At 46.7% G+C, this 20,808-nt stretch overlaps 1 protein-coding gene across 1 annotated transcript; it reads right to left on the bottom strand.

Moving 5' to 3' along the window:
- Positions 1-3,762: 3,762 nt before the first annotated feature.
- On the bottom strand, positions 3,763-18,640 carry SPRY4 (sprouty RTK signaling antagonist 4). Its single transcript, XM_032703291.1, has 2 exons — positions 18,503-18,640; positions 3,763-8,237 (listed from the first exon to the last, which is right to left on the bottom strand). Exon 2 carries the CDS (start codon positions 8,189-8,191, stop codon positions 7,298-7,300), a length of 894 nt encoding a protein of 297 aa, XP_032559182.1. The 5' UTR covers positions 8,192-8,237; positions 18,503-18,640; the 3' UTR covers positions 3,763-7,297.
- Positions 18,641-20,808: the final 2,168 nt, after the last annotated feature.

Here is a 20,808-nt window from a genome sequence, read left to right as displayed (position 1 = left end):
TCCTGAAGCCTGTTGAGGCTCAGCCTGGCACTAGTGTGAGGTGCAAGAGGAGGGCTGAGATCTGCCTCTCCCAGCTGAAAGGCTTTACCTTGACCTCTGTAGCCACCTCCTTTTTTCCCTGAAAAGGGAGCGCTCGCTCAGTGTGGGAGCACAGGTCCTCTCTGAAGGGTCCTGGCTGTTCCCAGCTCTTTGAGGACATCCCTAAATTTTATGGTGCTTGCTGGGGGCCAGAGGGGCAGCCCAGTGATTCACTGCCTCAATGGGAGGTTACTGTCAGTAGGAAATAAAACGAAGTGCAAAGGCAATTTATCCTGGCCATTTGTCTCCTGTTCACAAGAGGCCAAAATTTATCCCTGGGTGACATGTGGGTCCCTCTGAGGAACCAACTCTGCATCTGGCTGGGGCGTGGGGCTCTCCCTCCTGTTTTAGCCATCATCACCACACTCAGACACCACTAATCCCAGTGAGAGAAACTATTTATTAACTGGGAAAGGGGCTCTGTAAGTACTTGGGAGGTGGTACTTGTGTGGGAGCAGTGCAGCTTTCCTGTGCCACAGCGGCTCCTTGCCACGCTCACCTCAACATCACCTCTGGAAATTCAAGAAATGAAAGTTCCTGGATCAGCAGCATGATCATGGATACAGATCTGCTGAGTTTTAATAACCTTTTTTTTTTGTTAAGGACAGACCAGACCTTGAATCCCTTACCTACTTTCCATGTAAACAGCAGAGGCGCTCGCTAAGGGGAACAGCACCAAACAACCCCCCTCTGGCTCCATTTGTGCACCTGTGCACATGGTGGGAAAGCATTTGTGTAACAGCAAAGAGTTAAAAAAAATCCCTTTACTGGAGCAGCTCGGGCAGGTTGGTGTTATGGGCTTTGATGAACCATGTGTGGGGCATGTGTTGTGCCTTGGTCCAGGGTTGAGAGTCAGTGGTGCCATGCACGTGGACTGAGTCCCTCCTCAGGGTGCTGAGCTCACCCTGAGCTGCCAGAGCCCTGGTTTTTGAGTTGAGCATCACTGCCTGCTGCCGTTACTGCCTTTCCCTGGCTCATGTCATGTCTATTGTTCCCCTTGCTCTTACAGAGGCGTCTCACTAGGGAAGAATGTGTCCTGCTTTCCGGCCAAAACACCCACCTCGGAGCTGTCAGGGAAGGACAAATTAGGTTTTATTTTATTTTAATTGGTTTAAAATTTATTTTTCATGTGAAGCCATATTATCACAGTGTTTGCCTTCGAGGGTGGATGCAACTTCTGCCCAGTGTTGCTTGTTTGTCCTCCCCATATCCTCCTCCAGCTGCTGGCAGTACTGGCAAATCTCACATCTCATCAAGGGTGTTTCTTAAACCCTTGGGAAAATCTCAACATGTTTATTGAGTACATATTTGAGCAAAGTAATTTTAAAAGAAACTTCAGAATCAGATTTTCATCTCATTTCATAGACTCACAGAGCGGTTTGAGTTGGAAGGGACTTTAAATCTCATCTTGTTCCAACCCCCTGCCATGGGCATGGATGCCACCCACTAGATCAGGTCACTCATTTCTATAAGTTTCAGCCTATTATCTCAGAATTAACATGCTGCTTAAAGGGTATTTTTGAGGCTTGGATTCCCTAGAAATTCCCTCTTAGGTCTGATGTCTAAGAGCTGACATTGCTTTGGAACTTGGGGAGTTTGTTGTACTCTTAGCTCTTTGCATCTCTTTGGTATCCTATAACCTGTGCTTGTGATGTTAGAGTTGGTTTCCTTTGATGGTCAATTATTGAAAATGTTGTAAAAGAGGTTTAAAAAAAGGCTAATAATTCTGATTGATTGAAAAAATATTAGTTTAACATCTACTAGTCAAATCAACCAGAGTGCTCTGGTTCACTTCCAGCAGAGAGACGTTGACATTTTTAAAGCTTTATGTGCAAGACATCACTCGGTGTTGCCAAACTCTGATTTAAATTTATACATCCTGGCTCAGCTTGTTTCTTAAAAAAAAAAATAAAAATCACCACCAGCATAACAAATTCAGTATCTTTTCCTTATTGAAAATTTTTTGGCATCAGATGCCGTGATCTGCACAGTGTAGTTATTGTCTCTTTATCTGATCCAGTGACTAACTCGACATTATTGTTTCAATAATATTATTTCAGGCCAGGTAACATGCTCAGGTTACCTCTGTGATGACACAAAGTATGGCACCGCTTCCAGTGAGTCACAGCTCCACAGTGCGTGCAAATAAATAACAGGAATGGTGAAAAATAACCCGGATCCTTTATTTTTAGCAGTCTAATGTGATACTGGTGACACACGAGGCAGCAGATGAAGGCGGAGGGGAAGGAAGGGTGGTGGGTGCTGGTGGGTGGGAGCCCCAGGATGTGGCTCAAGGGCTGGGCAGGGTGAACAGAAACTCAGAGAGTTGGACCTTGCCAGCTTCTTACCCTTTTCAAGGAGGTGAGAGAGTTTTGGCTGCTCTGGTGTGTGGGGTCTCACAGGGACCTTGGGGTGGGCTGGCCAGGGTTAGAGGATGCTCTGTATCCAGCCAAGACCTCAGTGGTGCCCATTCTGGTGTCAGCAGCACAGCCTCACCAGGGTAAATAGTGCTGTAGGAGCAGCTCCAACTTCTTATCTCTCAAATGAAATAACTGTGGAGGAAACCATTCCCCACTCTTTGGTGAGGTGGCTGTGAGTGGCTGTTCGTGTTCACAGTGTCCTTGGTGTGCTGTGTGCTCGGTCTGGCTACCGTGTCCTGCTCTGTGCTGCTGGTAAATGGGGTTGGGGTTCACACCCTGCTACCCCTTGCCCTCCCCCAGAGGAATTTGGATCATGGCTGTGTCTGCAGAGAGCCAACACTGGTGTCAGCACAGGGAGAGTTTCTGATGACTTGGGGAAGTGAGGAGGGGTTCAGTCCCCTCCTGCTCCCTGTGTGCAGGGACACCCCTCATCAGGGGTGGCAGGGGTGGGTGGAGATATGCTGCTGTGGGATGTGGAGCCCTGTGCAGGCAGCCCAAATGTGTGTAAAGCCTGGAGCTCCCCTCGTGTCCTGGAGACTCATAAATGGTGGAAATTATACCTGTTGGAAGCCACTACTTGTGTTAACAAGCACAGGAGAAGGCAGTGTGGGGGGGAGAGCTCTCCCAGCCTTCCCCTGACCTCCACTCCCATCCCACTTGCTCACCCGGTGAGGGTGGGGGTGGTGTTGGAGCAGACCCCATCGCCAAACGCTCTGTGTACAAATAGCACAGGCTCTGCTCCTGGAAAGGAGAAGCAGGAGAGCAGGCAGTGGGTCTGAAATGTTAAGAGAGGCTCTGTGGGATGGGGGTCGGCAAAATCCCTCTATGTGGTGGGGGCTGCTGACTTTGGCGTTGGTTTTCTTTAATGTCAGCCCAAATTTTCACACTGAGGGTTGAGCTTTAGCCTTGTGGAAGAAGCAGCCTGACTTCCAGGCAAGTCTTTCTGATATATTTAAGAGGTGGAGGGAAGGAAAGAATTAATCCTACAACTGGACAGAGAAGGGTATTCCCCCTCACTGAGGAGCTGGCTCTTCCCATTGCAGGTGATTTGTGGGATAATTGGATGATGAGCCCCAGTATGCCAGGTCGTGGGGCAGAGCAATCCCAGCATCACCCTCAGTTCCTTGGCAAGTCTGGAGAGCATCAAATAACCAATTCTGGGCTACTCTTAGTTTGTATTTTTAGAATAATTGCTATAAGCATTCTTTGGGATTTTTTTTTTAAAGAACCACAACAGCCATTTATATATTTAACAATATATATTTATATATATATATAATTTCTAGATCAGTACATTCATCAGTACTTGTTTTTCTTCACAAACAGAAGAACTCTTACAATAGTAGACTTTCTAAAATAAATACTATTAAAATAGAGCTTCAAAATAAATATTCTATACAAAGAAAAACCTTCTGTGGTAACATTTCAGGGTGTACATGTGGAGGGGTGGTAAGAGGAGAAGAGGGAAACATTTCTCAGCGTGTCTGAGCATGGGAGGGGAAGGGAATACCCAGTGCTGAGGAAGGGTGAGGGTTCATCTGGGTGGCAAAGCTGGTGCCTGGGGAGCAACAAATTTGGTAAGTGCTCCTCGTGCCCAGTGGGTGCAGTGAGGGTGTGTTTGTCTGTTGAAACTGCTCTGCTGGTGCTGAGCTCCAGCTGGGGCCGTGGTGTGGCATTGCCAGCACTGTCAGGACACCCCTTCTTGCTTTCTGGGCTGTTGTGTGTGGGCAGAGGGCAAACCCTGGCATGAACCTGCTGCAGCAATTAGCAGTGCTGCAGTAATTAGCAGTGCAGGCTCCCTGCCATCCCCCTCCTCCTTCAGCACTGCGCCGCGGTGCCAAGGCACCTGTCCCGGGGAAAACCTGCCCTCACCTCCACTCTTGCCTTCATGGTCACCCCACCACAGTGGCGTGGCTGGAGAGCCAACATCACTCCCGAGGTTTGTGCTGATTAGCAGCTGTCCCTCTGTCAGTGGGGGGACCCAGCCCGTGGGAGGGTGGCAGAGCTGCCACTCTGTGCTCACACTGGGGTGAGGTGAAAGGGCACCGTGACCAAAGGGCATCTCAGGGGTGGCAGGAGACCTAAGTACCTTCAAAGGGGATGGGGGAATGGAGGTGTTGGGGTGGAGAGAGAGAGGGGAATAAGGACATTATTGACAGGAACCGTACCCTCCGTACCCTCCGCCAGTGCCGCCGGCAGAGCCCCAGTTGTGGCCGAGCCTGCCCCTTTCCGAGTGCTCTGCACAGGGCTCAGCACCCTCTTGCCATCCCTTGGGCTGGGAGCTGATGGAGCAGAGTCTGGTGGCTGTGCCGGGAGCTGAGGAGAAGAGGGAGGGTCGCTCTGCTACATTGACCACTGCTCTAATACATCCACTAACGCTTTACAGCCTTCCAGCATGGGATCAGCTAACAGGGTTTATATATTAAAACAAACCAACAGAGAAATAGTTTACAGCTATGTACAATGAAAGGAAATCCATCTGGGGTTGCTGGGTGTATGTACATGAGTGTAGATTGGCACAGTGGCGACCACTCCAGCGTTGTCTTTGCTCACAAGGACCATGCAGCCAAGCCATGGGCTTTGCTAGTGTGGATTTTCAGCACAAATCCCCCAGGAACAGCCAGGGACAGAGGGTCAAAAAAGCAAAACAACTTTGGGTGGAGGCCATTTGGACATGTGTGGTCCCAACAGAGGAGGGCAGCAGTTAATACCTCTTCTGCTGTGTTTTTTAGTCTGTTTGCATCTTAGGAAAATGATTTCTCTTATTAAATACAATACCTTATACATTCAACCAACAGTTCAGCTAGTTTGGGGTTGGTTTTCCTGTTCTCTTTTCCCCTCCAATTTGTGCAAGATAATAAACACAGCTCTGGATCCCCACCTGCTTCCTGGTGTCCCCATACAGTTAACATGAGGCTAAATTATAGGAACTGTTATCTGGGAACAGACTTCATATCCCTTTTTCTATGATTTATCATGTACAAGCTAACAAATGTTATAAATATAGAAAGTTTGTTGGTTTGTTTTTTTTTTTTTTTTTTTTTTTAATCTCCCCTTCAATAAATATCTACAACTAAACTTAACTAAACCCCAAGTCATCCAGGTGAGCTGAAAACCAAAGACACCAGAGTCCCATCAGTGCACTCCTGCCAACCCCTCACAGTGGCCGTATCGCAACCAAGCCAACGGGATTCCTGGAAATGCTACATGAGCTCTGCCTATTGCTTATCTAATTAGAGATGACATTTCACTGTCACTGCTGTGCATTTACTGAGGAAATCTCCTCTAATTAAGAACGCAAAAAGAGACTAGATCAGTTTTCTGTATGCAACAAGTACCTACCTACTCATTAGAGCGTTGCATGTTTGGACAAAGATTTTTGTTTAGCACCTTGTAGTTGTCAGGAGAGAGGGGTTATGGCATCCTTGGGAGGGGGTTACTGCATCCTAAGAGGAGGTAGAACCAGCCCTAGGATGAGTGCATGGACACAGCCAATGATATTTGTATGCTGAAAACCATGGGTACATTTGTTAACTTTGCTCTCTTCCCTCCCCTGGCTTTCCCTAGGGTGTGTTAACACTAAAATAAACATTAAATGCATTCTTTACATTTAAAAAGACACTTTTGTACAGAGGAGGCAAAAGTCCAACAGCAGCAATAGGGATGGGGGAATGGGCTGTACTTCAAGCAAATGCCATTCATCCCTAAGACAAAACCAAATAAAAATCTTAATATTTAATGAGCAAAGAAGAGCTTGTTCCAGGAGAGGAGGTACTGGATTGAGATCCCTAGAAAAATACACTTATGTGCACTGTACACTTCGGGTTTTGTGATTTTTTTTACCAGAGGTTTAGAGAAACAAACACTGACCATCTTTGCTCTGTAGTGTGAGTTAAGATCCCCTTTGCTCTGGCATCAGGGGAACGAGTGCACACCTTGGAGAAATGGGATTTGGCAAACATCCTCCTGGAGCGGGTCTGTACTGTAGATGGAAAATTCATATTCCATTGAGTGAAACCTGATGCTATAGATCAGCTTACAGGCAGGAGGACCCGGTGTTGATACAACTGCCCGAACACATCCTGCTGCTATTCCTCCCAGGAGGGAGCAGACCTGCTACCATCTTGCTTTAAAGAGAGGGTCCAAATCAGCGTGGCCAGGTGGGATATGCCTAAAGGGTAAAAGACCCTTCAACAAGCAAAATGTATCTTCGCTTCTGGTTCAAAAAAATCTTTGAGGGACACAGAAACCTTTTGAGAAACATGTACTGTGTGTGCAACCAGCCCTTCCAGCGGTGTGCAGGAGGGGAAGGAAGGTGGAGGGAGTTACCCTGTCACCTTCAACAGGCTGCTGGTAGCAAGTTGGAGTTTGGAAGGAAAGCGGAAACAAGAAGCCCGCCCTGAATATGAATCCAAAGCAGCTTTCCGCAGCTGGGAATGGGTATTGCTTGTGCGGCCGTGCCTGCCAAGCGAGCAGTTAATGGTTCCTGCGGTGCACAGGCACCGTGAGCAGCCGTCCATCCAAACCGGGAGATTTTAAGCAGCTGTACTTCGTGATGTACGTAGGTTTTCAGCCTTCACTCTGCATTATTAACATTCCTCCTTTGGCCCCATCTATTTAAATTGTGACCAGTTCCAGAAACCCTGAATAACCCAAAGTGCTTCAGTTCGTGGAAATAGTTGCTTCTGCTTTCTCCAAAGGCGAGAGGCTAACATTCTCCTCAGAACACAGGTTATTAAAAAGAACCAACACCACCTTGCTCCGTGGAGCCTCCTCCCATTCCCTGTCCTCCCAAACTATCAAAAGGGCTTTTCTGGCCCTTTGCTCTCTGGCAATGCCTTGCAAATGACACTGTTTGTGTTTTTGCATCTGCATCCGGGCCGGCTCACTTGGTCGTAGCATCTCTGGGACAGCTTGACGCAGCCGGTGGCTGGCAGGTAACAGAGCAAGCAGGGGAGCACCAGGGACAGGGCGCTCATGAAGGACCAGCGGGCACAGCAGTTTGAGTGGGAGCAGGAGCAGGGGTGGTCGGCACAGGTGCCCTCGTCGTCCTCGTTGGTGCAGTGGTAGAAGACGCCCTTGACGAGACACATGCAGGTGGAGTAGTTGACCAGGTTCTGTGCCGAGCAGAGACACTCTTGGTTGCACACCCAGCACGACGGCAGAGTCCGGGGCAGCGCACACTCCTTGCACTTGCATTTCCCACAGGCTTCGCACAGCAGAAAGTGCTTGTCCAGTTCCTGAGACACGGGTCCCTTCAGGTCCAGGGGTTTGCAGTTAATCACCTTGGGCTGAATGCGAACTGCTCGGGGGGAGGACTGCTCTGCCACAGGCACTGGGGCCATGTGGTCCAGGAGCCTTTGGTCTGAGGATGTGCTGCTGCTGCTGCTGATGGAGCTGGGGCGCCCGCTGAATGAAATCCAGGGATGGGTGACATCCTGCTCACAGCGCTGCAGGTGCTGGTTGGTCAAGACCAGTTCATGGGGGCCTCGAGGACGCTTTTGGGCTGCCAGGTGGGAGGCGGTGGGGTTGTCGGTGTAGTCATTCTCGATGTGGGTTGTCTTCATCTGGTCGATCGGTAGGATGGTGAGCGGGTGCTGCAGCCGCCCATAGGGGATCCGACTGTCCAGCAGGGGCTGGACCATCACAGAGTTGGGGACGACGGTGATGTTGTGGGGGATCCGGGGCTCCATTGAGAAAGCAGTCTGGCTACTGGTGAAAAATCTGTGCTTAAGTATCCTGGGGGAAGGAAAGGAGAAAGAAAAGGGATGGGGAGAGAGAAGGAGCACATGGTTATTGAGGTATCCTGCAAGCCCAGCCCAACAGGGATCTTCACTGAGACTGGTTGTTATGTAGAAGGTCTTACAAGGTAAACTTGAGTTCAAGGGAGTCAGAACACTTGCCCTGGTATAAAATGCCTCCCTCATCCTTTGCTACTGTGTTTCTCTCCCTAACCTTGGCTTCTGGTCCTGGGAGGGTTGCAGTCACAGCAACTGAACTGCCCACTCAGGGGTTTTGCTGAGGCAAAGCACATCTCAGGGCTACTGGTGTATATACACATGTGGGTTTGCCAGCAAACTCCCTGAAATGACTTATCTAAGCTTTGGGGGTTTTCCCCAGTTGACTCTGATCCCTAAAAAACCTGATGCAAGATTGTGGCTTGCAAGAGCATTGGCGTGGTACAAAGGTGCTTCGGAGCGTGGGGCTGAACACCTGTCCTTGCTAACCCAGAATCTGCCTGTGGGAGGATGACTTGGTTTTGGTAAGGAAGTGTCCCATCTCCACTGGGAGCTGCTGATTCCAAAGGCTGCTTCATCTCTCCCGCGGGAGGTGGAAGCGCTTGCTCAGCATCTTTTCCGGTGGCAAACCACAGTGGGAGCCAATGGTGCAGCACCCAGGAGAGCACCCACATGGGTCTGGCTTGATCCATCACCTCACACAGGTAATGAGACACTCTTCTTCAGCCCACTAAGTGCACTAATATTTAGCTGAAGTGCTGTTTACCAGCCGTTCTGGCTGAGCCGTCTATTGCCGCAGTTTCTAATTTCATTGAAAGAGTGCAATTTATCCTGGAGTCGATCCAAAGATTCAGCAGCGGCGTAGGACAAGAAACCACAGGAAGTAACTAAACTTAAATCAAAGAACGGAAACGACTCGGTTCAAATTTAGAAAGTGCACATTGTTTTCTAGTAGATGTGCCATTTCCTCACGGGGTGACCTTTATTCATAAATAATATAATGCTGGAGATCAGTTGAAAGAAGGGGCGAGTAAAGCTTCAGAGCAAGTCACAGGAGGGGAAAAGCTGCTGGTATCAAGAAAAAGGGAGTAGTGAACAGCTTAAGGCACTGCCAGTTGTTTGTGTTCAACAAATTAACCTTCTCCAACAGCGTGAAAGATTTGGACTTGGCAGTGCTGGGTTAACAGCTGGACTCAATGATCCTAAAGGTCTTTTCCAACTGAAATGATTCTATGATTTTAATATCACGGCAATCCGAAAAAATATCAGGAAAAAATTGCATCCAACTACAACAAGTTATACACGAGAAGTGTGTGTGTGTGAGTAAACATGTGCACTTCTGCAAGAGGACGTCCCCCCTAAAATTAACACAACACTTCAAAAACTGGAGTGTGAACTAACTCTGCATTTTTGCAAGGAGAAAGGGAAGCGCTTTTTTTACCCACTGAAAAACGCTACGAGGGTCCGCGGTTACATTTGCAAATCCTTGCTTTGATGGATCACTTGGCGTTTGGGGTTGAAAATGTGCTGCTTCTCCCGGGATCAATAGGAGGGAGGGAGGGCTGACGCCGGATGGGCCGGAGCGTGGGCAGGACGGCACATGCCTCCTGGGGATGCCGGCACCGCGTCCGGCCTGCCGCGCTCCTTTTGTCCGCTGCACAAGACCAGCAGGAAGAAGCGCTTTATCGAGCAGTAACGATGATTATTGTCATGCAGCCCTTATGCTGTTTCTCTTCCCTCAGTTAAAATTCTCTGCTGGGTCTTAGCCATTCATTTGAATTTTTTTTTTTTTTTTATTTCATTATTCATAGCTCGTTGACATCCTGACTGGAGGAACAAGAGAGTTTATAAAGCATCTATTCCTAGTTAGTGTATGTAAAAAAACAAAAGCAAGCAATGATTCTGACAACTATGGGACACACAGAGGGAAAAGAATTTGATTTTCTTTTGTGCATCAAAATCCAGTGTCATGATCTAAAAAGTATTTGCTGCAAGTCAGAGTTTAGCAAAATCATCAGTTCTGTATCAGTTACATTTGCAGAGATATTTTGATTTCACAGGTCTTTGGGGGGTTGGTTTTTTTAAGGAGAAAGATGCAGCTGTTTTGGCTGCCAAGAGTAAGTGCAGCAGAGCTGATCTTAGATGGAAGGTAGCTGGAGGAAATGGTGGCTCACTGCACAGTATTACCAGCCTGTCTGATCCTTCACATCCCTACCAGCACTGTCTTTGTGGCCTCTCCAGAATTTTTAAATCACCTCTAGCATAGGGCTCTGTGCTCATTTCCACTTGTTACCAGCTCTGGAATCTGCTCCACTCACCAGGTTTCAACTGTATCCATGGAGCATCATTTATTTTAAGGTGCCCTGTGTGACAGCACACAGAAGAGCTGCTCTGCCCAGGCAGTGACCTGGTTGTCCCCAGGACAGCACCTCTGTCCCAGGGTGGCACATTAAGGGTGTTCTGCATCGCTGTGGGGAGTCCCTCGACCTGGCATGGGAGAGCAACACCCTCGGAGTTGGAATTTAGGCTTTAGATTAACTCTATAGTCACCCAGTCTGCGATGGTCCAGAGCCAGCAATGCCATCACATGGAAGTCATGTCCCTCTCCATTAATTTGGAGAGAGATTATAGCCACAGGCACTCTTAAAACATCCAACCCCCAGCACACAGACATGGCCATATGCAGGCAGACGTTAAAGATGGCTTATCTGAGATAACGCTAATCAAGATTTCAGAGTTAATTACCACAGAAAGGAGAGGGACCCTGCACTAAACAGCACACTTTAGGATAGTTAATATTAGAAGTTATTAATCAACTTTTTTCATTATAAACTAGTTTCAAATTGTCTTTTTACCAGGCAAACTATTTCTGAAGGGCAAGGGAAGCCTGACACTGTGAACTCAAAGACCCTGCAGGTGTCTGAGCACAGGGTCGACTTGGATAAAAACCTCTGGCATGAAGACAGACAAATAAGATCCAAGTCTCCCAATTCCCAGAGCCCTGCTCTGGACACAATGTCTCTCTGGCTGAAGATTGCCTTAAAACACCACAGAGAGGCACCCTACTAGTTTTTGGTGCTTGGACACATAGTCCTTCAACTTCTGCCCTGCCCTCTTGTTCCTGTTTGGAGGGTTTCCACAGTTAAATGCTCTCTCCTTTCAAGCTACTCTTAACAGACAAATATTTCTGATATTTATGGAATTTTCTAAAGACCATGACTACATTGATGTTGCTGGTCTTGTCACCAGAAATTCCAGCAGTGCAGTGAGATTACTGGTGACAGATCCAGATCAAACACCTTGAGTGCTGAACTCGAGAGTGAGCTGGGTGGTGTTCATTCTGCAAGGAGGCTCTTCTCCCCTGGAATCTGCCCAGATGACAACAATGGCAATATTTTATGGTGTGGTTGCTTCAGTTTTTTGTCTGTGTGTGTCCACTGGCACGTGCCATGAGCACACCTTTCCATCAGCTCTTTGTGCTTTAAGCCTTATATCTGCATCCCACGAAAGGAAAGATTTCAGCAAAGGGCACTGGGCACACAGTGCTCCATCTCTCATGGCAAAGGAGGGATCCAGTCAGGTTAAGGATTTGTGCTGGAGCAGAAGGAAATCAAGAAGCCAGATAATTCCTGTGGAGTCTCACAGGCTGCGATGTGCCTGCCTGGATACCTGCATGGGCCCTGGTGACTGCTGTGAACAGTCCTCCAAGACATCATAACTTGACCTTTTCTGGTTGTTGTACATCCAGAAGCAAGACACCACTCCCTTCACCTCCCCACCAGGAACAACCATGCATGTGGGGTGTTTGCCAGCAAGGACAAGGTTCCCTCGAGCAGCAACACTGGTAATGTTTGGGATGACCTGGCAGAACTTTAGACCTTGAAAAAGGGCAAGAGCCGAAGGGGTATAATTTTGAGGCTTCTTGCTCTAAAGGCAGTTGAGCAAGGAGGGGGTTCAGAGTGGTCAGTGCTGTCTTGTAGTTGCTGGTGTTGTGTCAGACGTTGGAGTGACCTAACTGAGCATCTGGCTGGAGCTGGACAGTGTGTGTGGAGCATCCCCATGTAGATGTGGTGACAAACATGAGCCACTTGGTTTGGGAGGGAAGAAAGAACAGGCTGGGCTGTCCAACTCCCTCTCTCTTCAACTAGAGTGCCTGAAGCTGCCTGTGGAGCCACCCTGGCTCACAAAGACAGGGACAGTTACTAGAGATGAACTGCCAATGTCAAACCCCCCAGGGAAGAATATTTCTGCTGGGGGGGCTCATTGGCTGTGCTAAGAAAGGATTGAAGTTCACGATGGCAAGGGCAGCTGGGGATTGCTTGCAGATATTGAATTCATTGCTCAGATTGAATAGATTTAATATAACAAGATGTGTCATCTACAGAGATTTGCAGATAAAAAGAAAGAGAAGGGATAGTAAAATAGGAGATTTAAGATACTTAAGCACCATAACTTAGCAAAAGCTATGAAACTTTATGCAGTGCCTTTGTTGTCCACTGCACTAGTCCAGCCTGACTGTAAACTGTATTTCAATTGAGAAAAAAAGCCATACTGAATACAAAATTAATTAATTTTTCATCATTGGTAATTGCAGATATAGCATTAACACAGGCATGAATTCACCGGTTGCAATTGTACAGGTAGTGTGCTTAAAGCAGACAATAGGAAGAAAAATTCAAGAGTATGTTCTTACATTGGTAATTTTTCGTTCTTTAGAGGTAAATGAAACAATGAACTTCTTTTCAAAGCAGACATGTCAACAAACTCCCATGCAGAGAAAAATTTCTCTTCCGCCATGCCATCCAGGGACTCACCACACACAATTTTCAAGTCAAAATATACTTCCTTCTAAGGGAGTAAAATTGGACTCAAAAGTCAAGTTCATACACGTGCTGCAGTGTTTGTTTCATCACTTCATCAAGATATTGCCAATTTAAAATTACTGTTGTACTGGGTAATTACAAGTCCTAAAGTTGTAGGAAAGCAACTGTTATTGCAAAGTGTTTTGGTATTATTTTAGACTTGAAAGTTTTGTGAGATTCTTTAATCACATGAAATTAAAACAAAAGGCATCTTATGTTTTAATGGGTTTTCGGACTTGCCTACATAATTTTAGAGAAAGCTACATCCTGGTAGGCAATTCCATGAGAAGTCATATAAACCCCCAGGAAAGTTTGTTCTCATTAATGTCTTCAGAACAATTTTTGAAGCAATAAGGTTCTAACATCTTTATTTTCAAAGTAGAGTTGCACAACACATCTTCCAATTACTGAAAAACAAAATGGATCTTGACGTAAAAATCCAGTGAGTGCAGAAATGTATAACGTTTATAATTGTCTCAGTTGCCCATTAGTTAATTTTATTAAGTTCTTTCTCACGTGTTTAACAACATTCCAGATGTTTGTGGTAACAAAAGAATCATGAGAATAATGGACTCGAGTACAGAGGTGGGTCCCATGTGGAAGCAATCCTGGACAACCTGGCTGCTGTGACTGATACCTCCTCAGTGCCCACAGTGAAGTCAACAGGAAAATGGGAAAATGTGCTTCCAAAATCACCTCCTCTCCACCTAGCACCAGGCACAATGCACCACAGTTTTACCCAACCCGTTTTTGTTAAAGATGTGGAGAATTTCAACGCGGGTTGTTGACACGCAAATGTCTAAAGTGAACCTTAAATGTCATAGAAAAAAAAACCCCAAAGCCCCAAATGTGCTGCTTGGTGCGTGTTTGCTGAGAGAGAGACCACCAGTACGGTCAGGATGCAGCCACCAAAACCCCTTCTGTCCCTAGTAATCTGTGAGCACCAGATCAGGGGCCACTTTATCTCTTTCTAATTAATTTCACCTTAATTACACCTCGTAAGCAACCCATCCCTTCTGCTGTGTCTGAACAGCACCAGTGGCAGGGAAGAGGTGTTTGCCTCAGCAAACCAAGATTTCTCCTGGGGTTGCTGATGCTGAATTGTCCTCTCCATGTCCTGTAACATCACTGCTGGCTCCTTTCTTGAGCCTGGACCCCTGCCCTGTAACATCAGGGAGTGCTGAACCTGCTGGTGTGCCATGCTGCCCTTTGCCAGGGCAGTGGTGGCCAGTTTATATATATTATAAATTATAATGGTTATAACGGTGCTGGGGAGATGGAGAGTAGTGGTGTGCAACAAGCCACCTTCTTAACATAGAATCCTTAGGGTTGGAAAAGACCTTTAAGATCCTCAAGTCCAACATACCATAAGCAGTGTAAAGCAAAACTGAGTTTTCAATAAGACTTTTCAATTACAGGTTTCCAAGAATTTTCCAACTGTTGAAGAATCACAAGCTTTTGTGAAGAAGGGACAGAAAAGTTACCGTGGATTGATGAAAGGCTGAGCCTGCCTGATGGAGCCCTGCACTGGGATGGTGGTAAGACATCAGCTGCTCATTTAGGGATCTGCTGTGGGTCAGTGATGGGGGGGTCAGACCACAGAGCTCTGAGTCTTGGTACCTAACAGCCAGATATCACACCTGCTCTTGGTTACTATGATACTAGACCTGTATTAGATCAGATATCAGGAAGAAATTCTTCCTTGTGAGGGGGCTGAGGCACAGGTTGCCCAGGGCAGCTGTAGCTGCCTTATCCCTGGAAGTGTTCAAGGTCAGGTTGGACGGGGTTTGGAGCAACCTGGTCTAGTGAAAAGGCAGGGGGAGTGGAACTTGATGAGCTTTAAGGTCCCTCCCAACACAAACCATTCTATGATTCTTTTATCAATGAAAAAGCTGGATTACAGTCTCTGGAAGAGGCATTACAGTCACCTCATTAACTGCAGTAAATGTACTGCAGAAACCCATCTATTTTCTTTCTGTATGGGACACACAAATTTCTGAAACAATAGTGCCAGAGGAAGAAAACAAGAAAAGTAATAGAATATCTAGTCTTAATAGAAGACATTAGCATAATTGAAAACAATATACTTTGAAGAAATATAATTCCAAGGGCAGGCACATATATTTCAAGGTCTGTGCAAGTCAAGACAGTTTAGAATTGATGGTAACCAGTGCAAAACCAGAATGATCACAACCAGTCTCTCTCCTCCAGTGATTTGGTTAAAAATCTTCTCTAGAGCCTTGGTCACAGCTGCACCTGAGTTTTGGGAAGTGCACAAACCCCTTTGCTGGCTCTGCACAGTGCTTGGAGGCCGGGACCCAGCAGCGGTCCAAAGCTCCTCCCTACAGCTGTCTGGAAATGAGGGAATAGCCAGGATGGGCACTGGAAATGAAGCCAGGGTGTCTGGTATCAGGGCAATCCTTGCTGTCAAAAATTACCAGCAAGGGGAAGATCCACAGGGCTTTGGAGAGTGGATGCACCAAGTAGGGCAGCTGGGGCTGGGCAGGATGGTGAGGGACAGTGAGCTGAGGGACAGGGCTCACTCCCACCCAAGTGGTCAATAAAGGATTCGTTTCCTGAGGCCCAGCAGAGGAGGAGCTGGTGATAAGGGAGCAAATTCTGTGATTGCCTTTGTTTGGAATTAAGGACATCCTCTTGTGACAAGGGACACGCTGCTCCTGATGCAAGTCAAAGGCTTCAATAAAAGCTTTTATTGAGGGAGACAACACTTGGAGTTAAAGGAGACCTTGCAGCAAGCACATGTTTTTAATGTGGGATTAAGAATAATTCATAAGGTTGGAGTTCATTAAGACTGAGTTAGGCTGTCTGGATTTTGAGTTGAACTGTAAAAGCTTAAAAAAAATGAAAAAAAGAGCTTTTTTTCCTGTAAAGTGTGTATTAATATTAACAAAATATTGACATGCATTCTTTTTGTTCCCCTCCTTAGCAGCCTTATCTAGCTAAGGCCAGCTAGAATTTTCTCTACAAGTAATAAGGGGGGGAAAAAAAATTAGAAAGCTTATTAGGGAAACCTGCCATTTTTAAAACGAGACACTAAATTCTTGCCAGAGCATGGAAATTCAGAAGCTGGGAAACGAGACCTGTAGACTTCCAAGAAGCTGTCTCTGTCCAGCTGAAATCTGTTCCTATGGTACGAGTGAATAAAGCACATTTTGGCCCACTAACGTTCACATCTCTGGGCACTCAAGTTTCTTAGTCAAAGCTTTTTATTGGATAAGAACATTTCTTTTAAGGTCAGAAAATTAAGTTCAGATACGATGCATTAAGCTAATAGTACTAAATGATAACCATATTAGTTGGATTTTGTATTTCCTTAAGGAAATATGTTGTACTGCATTTAAAAGGGATAAAACCCAAACATTTGTGCAACTGTTTGCCTATAAAAAGGCAGTTTTTAGTACTGGGCTGAATTTGAAAAGTTGTATGTCAATATGATTAACGAGTTTTTTGCTTTTACGGTTAATTTTTTTTTCCCCAAAAACTGTCAGAACTGCAAATTAATTATTACTGTAGCGTTGCAAAGGTTGTGCATTTTATTTCACCAGAATTTTTTTCTTGGCCGGGGGGGGAGGGGATGGGAACTGCTCTTTGAGGTGTTGCATTTCCCAGTGTGATTTGGGAATTAGTCATGATTCCAGGAAAACAGCTTTTGTTTTGCTGTTTCGGGAGGAGAGCAAATAATTTCTCCCCTGCACATACCTCATGGAGAATTTCAAAAGGACTGCAGTATTCAGAAATGGTCCTTTTAATTTTATAATCCCAATATAGAGTCCCTTCCAGCAACAGAAAACACAGTAGCCCATGGAAAACGGCACATTTATCAACGAGACATCCCCAGTGGGGTTCCAATAACTGAGAACAACCCCTCCTCCTGCTATCATTCATTTTTATATGGAGAAGGGGGAAGCCAGTCCTCAGGATCATTGTGATTCCGTGCACAAATTGTAGCTTTATTCTTTAACCCAAAATAAAGGGAGAGAGGGGAAGCTTTAATATTGGGAAAGCTGGGGTTCTCTTTACCCAATTAAAGAGCAATTTCTGAGCTGATTCTTGCCATACTCTCCCCTTGGCATGGTATGGAAGAAAGGCAGCAGCTGGAGAAGTTTTAAACAATCTAGAACATGCCTTTTCCACTCTGGATAATGCAGGGATGCTTTTCCTTTTCCTTTCTCTCCTTCACCCTTTAAGGAAAAACTTTGGGCTATAAAAGATTTAAATCATGAAATCAGACCCTTGGTCACTTGAAGAAAAAGAGTGAAGCCTTTCTCCCCATGATTAACACTGATATTCATTTGCACTTCCATTTCCAAGGTCTGCATTCCCAGTCCCGCTTTCCTCTAAGACCTTTGTGCCTTTTATATGCCCCTTTCTGTTTTTTCCATTCCCCTCCTGATAATGAATTTTCAGAACATGTCGTCTCTAGGCTTGTCTTTCTCCTGTGACGCCAGGACTGGTACCAGAAAATAAAATCCTGTCTTATTTTTGTTACGCAGTTGGTAGAGAAGAGCAGCCAGGACAGGTTTTTCCTCCACATATAGTATGTTTCATATATTATATGAAATTATTCCAGGTACACATTTTTATTACTCACCCAGCCTCTAAAATACATCACCCATCCAGATTTTAAACAAGTGTACAGCAAGACAGGGAAGACAACAGTGATGGAATAAGGCACTGAGGCCAAAAAAAAGGAAAAAAGACTTGTATGAAATAAAATGCTGAAGAGCAAAGGTCATGCAGGAAAGGTCTGACACACGAGTGGCTGATCTCTGAAGTGTCCTATTATGGAGACATTTCAGAACTACTTGACACTAACAAGACAGGGCTCTGGAAAAGAGAGGAAATGCGTATAATTCATTTTCATATTCCATAGCAAGAAATATCCAATTCTGACCTGTCAGGCCAGGTGACCATGCATTTATGCTCCTTTTTGGGGAAGGAAGAAGGGATGAAGGACACCCCATCAGCAGAAAAAAGACCCTTATTCTGCTGTAAAACCCTGCAAACAAACCCGACACAAGTGTGGTGAAACCTGCCTGCCATATATGTACAGCAAATGCAGATGTTGATGGGAGAACGCAGAAAAGAGGTATAAATCAGAGATGCAGGGACACAAATGGAAATTCTGCAAGAAACAGGATATTTCTCCAGAATGCCAAGTCTCCTTTAGGTTGGGAAGCACCAGGCAGCTCTCCACTGTACATAATTATAGACGATCACTGTTAGAAAAGTCATAGCCAGAAACATGCTCACGATCGGTGATCTGTAAGGAGCAGCCAAACACATCTAGAACGAACGCAGGATTTTCCCTCGGGGAGCCGGCTTGGCTTTTTCTACTTAAAACATTTTAACAACCGCTCGCAAGCGCCGATCTCGTACTTACTTTAAATAATTCACCTAAGACCATCTCTCCATAGGCGAGTTAATCCCAAATGCGAGGCGGGCGAAGGGGGGCCGGACCCGGGAGAGCCCTGGCAGGAGCGGCAGGGACCTGCGAGCGCGGCGCTGTCAGCGGCGGCCGCGGCGCTGCACCCGCCGCCTGCCTGGGAAAATGGCTAGTTTATGAATGGGAGGGCAGCGGCCGCTCCTGCGCACGCGCGGCCGCCCGACTCTATGAATGGGTGGGCACCGCGGCGGCACCGCGCATGCTCCACTGCCTTTTATGAATGGGGGCTGGAGGGGAGCGCGGATGCGGCTCCCGAGGTTTTGTGGTGGGTTTTTTTTTTTCTTTCTTTCTATTTTTCCGCCCCCCCATTTTTTTAATTTTTTTTTTTTTTTTTTTTTTTTTTATGAATGAAGGGCAGCGGCAGCTGCGCATGCACCGCGCCCCCCGCCCGGGGCTGGAGGTAACGGCGGGGGTGGGGGGCACCGCGCTCCCTGCCGCCGGGGGGGTACCGCCGACACCCACCCCCCACTACCCTCTGGCCCTTTCCCGGGGAACAACCGTGAGGGTGCCCCCGGCCCCTCGGGCACCCCCAGCCGCCCCCCCGTCCGGCCGCATCCCCGCCGGCAGCGGGGCGAGGGGCGGCAGCTCGGGCAGCGCTTCCCGGCGGGAGCCGGGGGTGTCCCGCGCTTGTGCGGCCGCGGGGGACAGGAACGCGTTGGGCTGGAGGATCTGGCGATCCTCGGTTTAAGGGTGTGCGACCGTGAATAAGAAGATGAGAATGATTCTCTCTTAGCGTTCGGCTTCGTTTCCCTGTTTGAGACCTGCGGTTCGTTCCTTTCACTGCAGTACCGTCACACACCCCGGTCCATCCCCTGTGCCTTGCGGCTTGTGGCAATACCCAGATGAAAATGCGAGCACAAACCCCAGCTGCGTGTTGTGTGTGCAACCTGTAGGTTTATTTTATGGCTCTTATCCCTTGAGAAGGAGAGGAGGGGGCTTAGAGCTGTGTAGGTTACGCAAAAGCATCGAGAGCGAGAATCTGTTTCATGGACGTGAGGCCATTTATGTGCCGTTCTCAGCTTTGCAATTTTGCCCAATGTTTAGCTTTTTGTGCATCCTGTCGGACCTCACCCCAGCGCTCCGCAGGCTGTGGGAGGCAGGTCCCCGGGGCCAGATTTTCTAATGATCCTTAGCAAACCACTGCTATTCTGCTGCTCCATGTTGAGCTCCCCTGAAAACCCTGCCCGAGGCGTGTGCCGAGAGCTCCGAAATGTCTTTACGTGCTCCAGTTCCGTTCAGCAAAAGGAGATCTCAGTTCCCAGCTGGCGCGGAAGCAGCTGCAGGTGGGGCCTCGGGGCGTGCAGTCCCTCAGGATCCTCAGAGACAGGTTGCTTTACGCTGAAAATGCATTAATGATGCATTTTTAATATATTTGAAGAGTCATCTGCAGAGTACAAAACAAGACCCTGCTCATTTCCTCCCATATCTATGGCATGTATATTTAAAACCTTGCACAACGCTGAAAAAATACCTTTTATTTTTTTTCGTTCTAATGTGAACAATGTATCTTACTGCAGATAAGAAACAAGGAAGATTTCTTTCTCCAAGAAAGATTTCTCCCTCTAAGCGTGTGTGCTTTAGGGCTGATCATTTAGTTACATCTGCGTTTGTCTCTGAGGGCAGAGACGTTTCCAAGTGGAAGCCGTGTTATGGGTCATGGGCAAACACAATTTAACAAGGAGAGGACAGAAGATGGAGACTCTCTAAAGAACAGCTTTTCCAGAGGGGTACATAAAATGTTACTAGCCTTCAAATCCACTAGATGGGTAGAAAATAGAATAGAATATGGTTGGTAAAAATGTTGCTTTGTTACTGGTTATGTTCTTTGCTGGAAGGACAGCCAGGCATAGAAATTCGATGCCTATGATTTTGGAAACTGGTAAATAAATAGATAATGGAAGAAAATACAATTTAAAAAAAAAAAAAGCTTATACAGAGAAAAAAATTAAAAAATAACATCTTGCTATATTTAGTGCTGGAAACCAGCTCAAAGCTGAGAGAATCGAATTCCTGAGCACAAAAAAAAAAAAAAAAAAAATCTCTCATCCCATCATTTTACACCACTGGCACAGGATAAATTCTGCACCTTGATTTGAGTGCTGCCAGCGTGCAGTAACATTGCAGCAGTGGGAGAGTCAAGCGTCTCTGAACTAAAGGCTTTTATCTCTGAATGCTGAGTTCTGTATTCCAGGGCCAGATGCACAATACACGGGGGGAAGTCCTTTGTTGCAGTACACTGAGCA

This window comes from Chiroxiphia lanceolata, chromosome 15 (genome assembly GCF_009829145.1).
Source record: "Chiroxiphia lanceolata isolate bChiLan1 chromosome 15, bChiLan1.pri, whole genome shotgun sequence".
NCBI lineage: Eukaryota > Metazoa > Chordata > Aves > Passeriformes > Pipridae > Chiroxiphia > Chiroxiphia lanceolata.
The sequence above is the reverse complement of the archived record's forward strand: the minus strand, read 5'-3'. Positions and strand labels throughout refer to the sequence as shown.

Coding starts and splice junctions, on each gene's coding strand:
- SPRY4 (XM_032703291.1), bottom strand. CDS start 8,191: ATGGAGCCCCGGATCCCCCACAACATCACCGTCGTCCCCAACTCTGTG.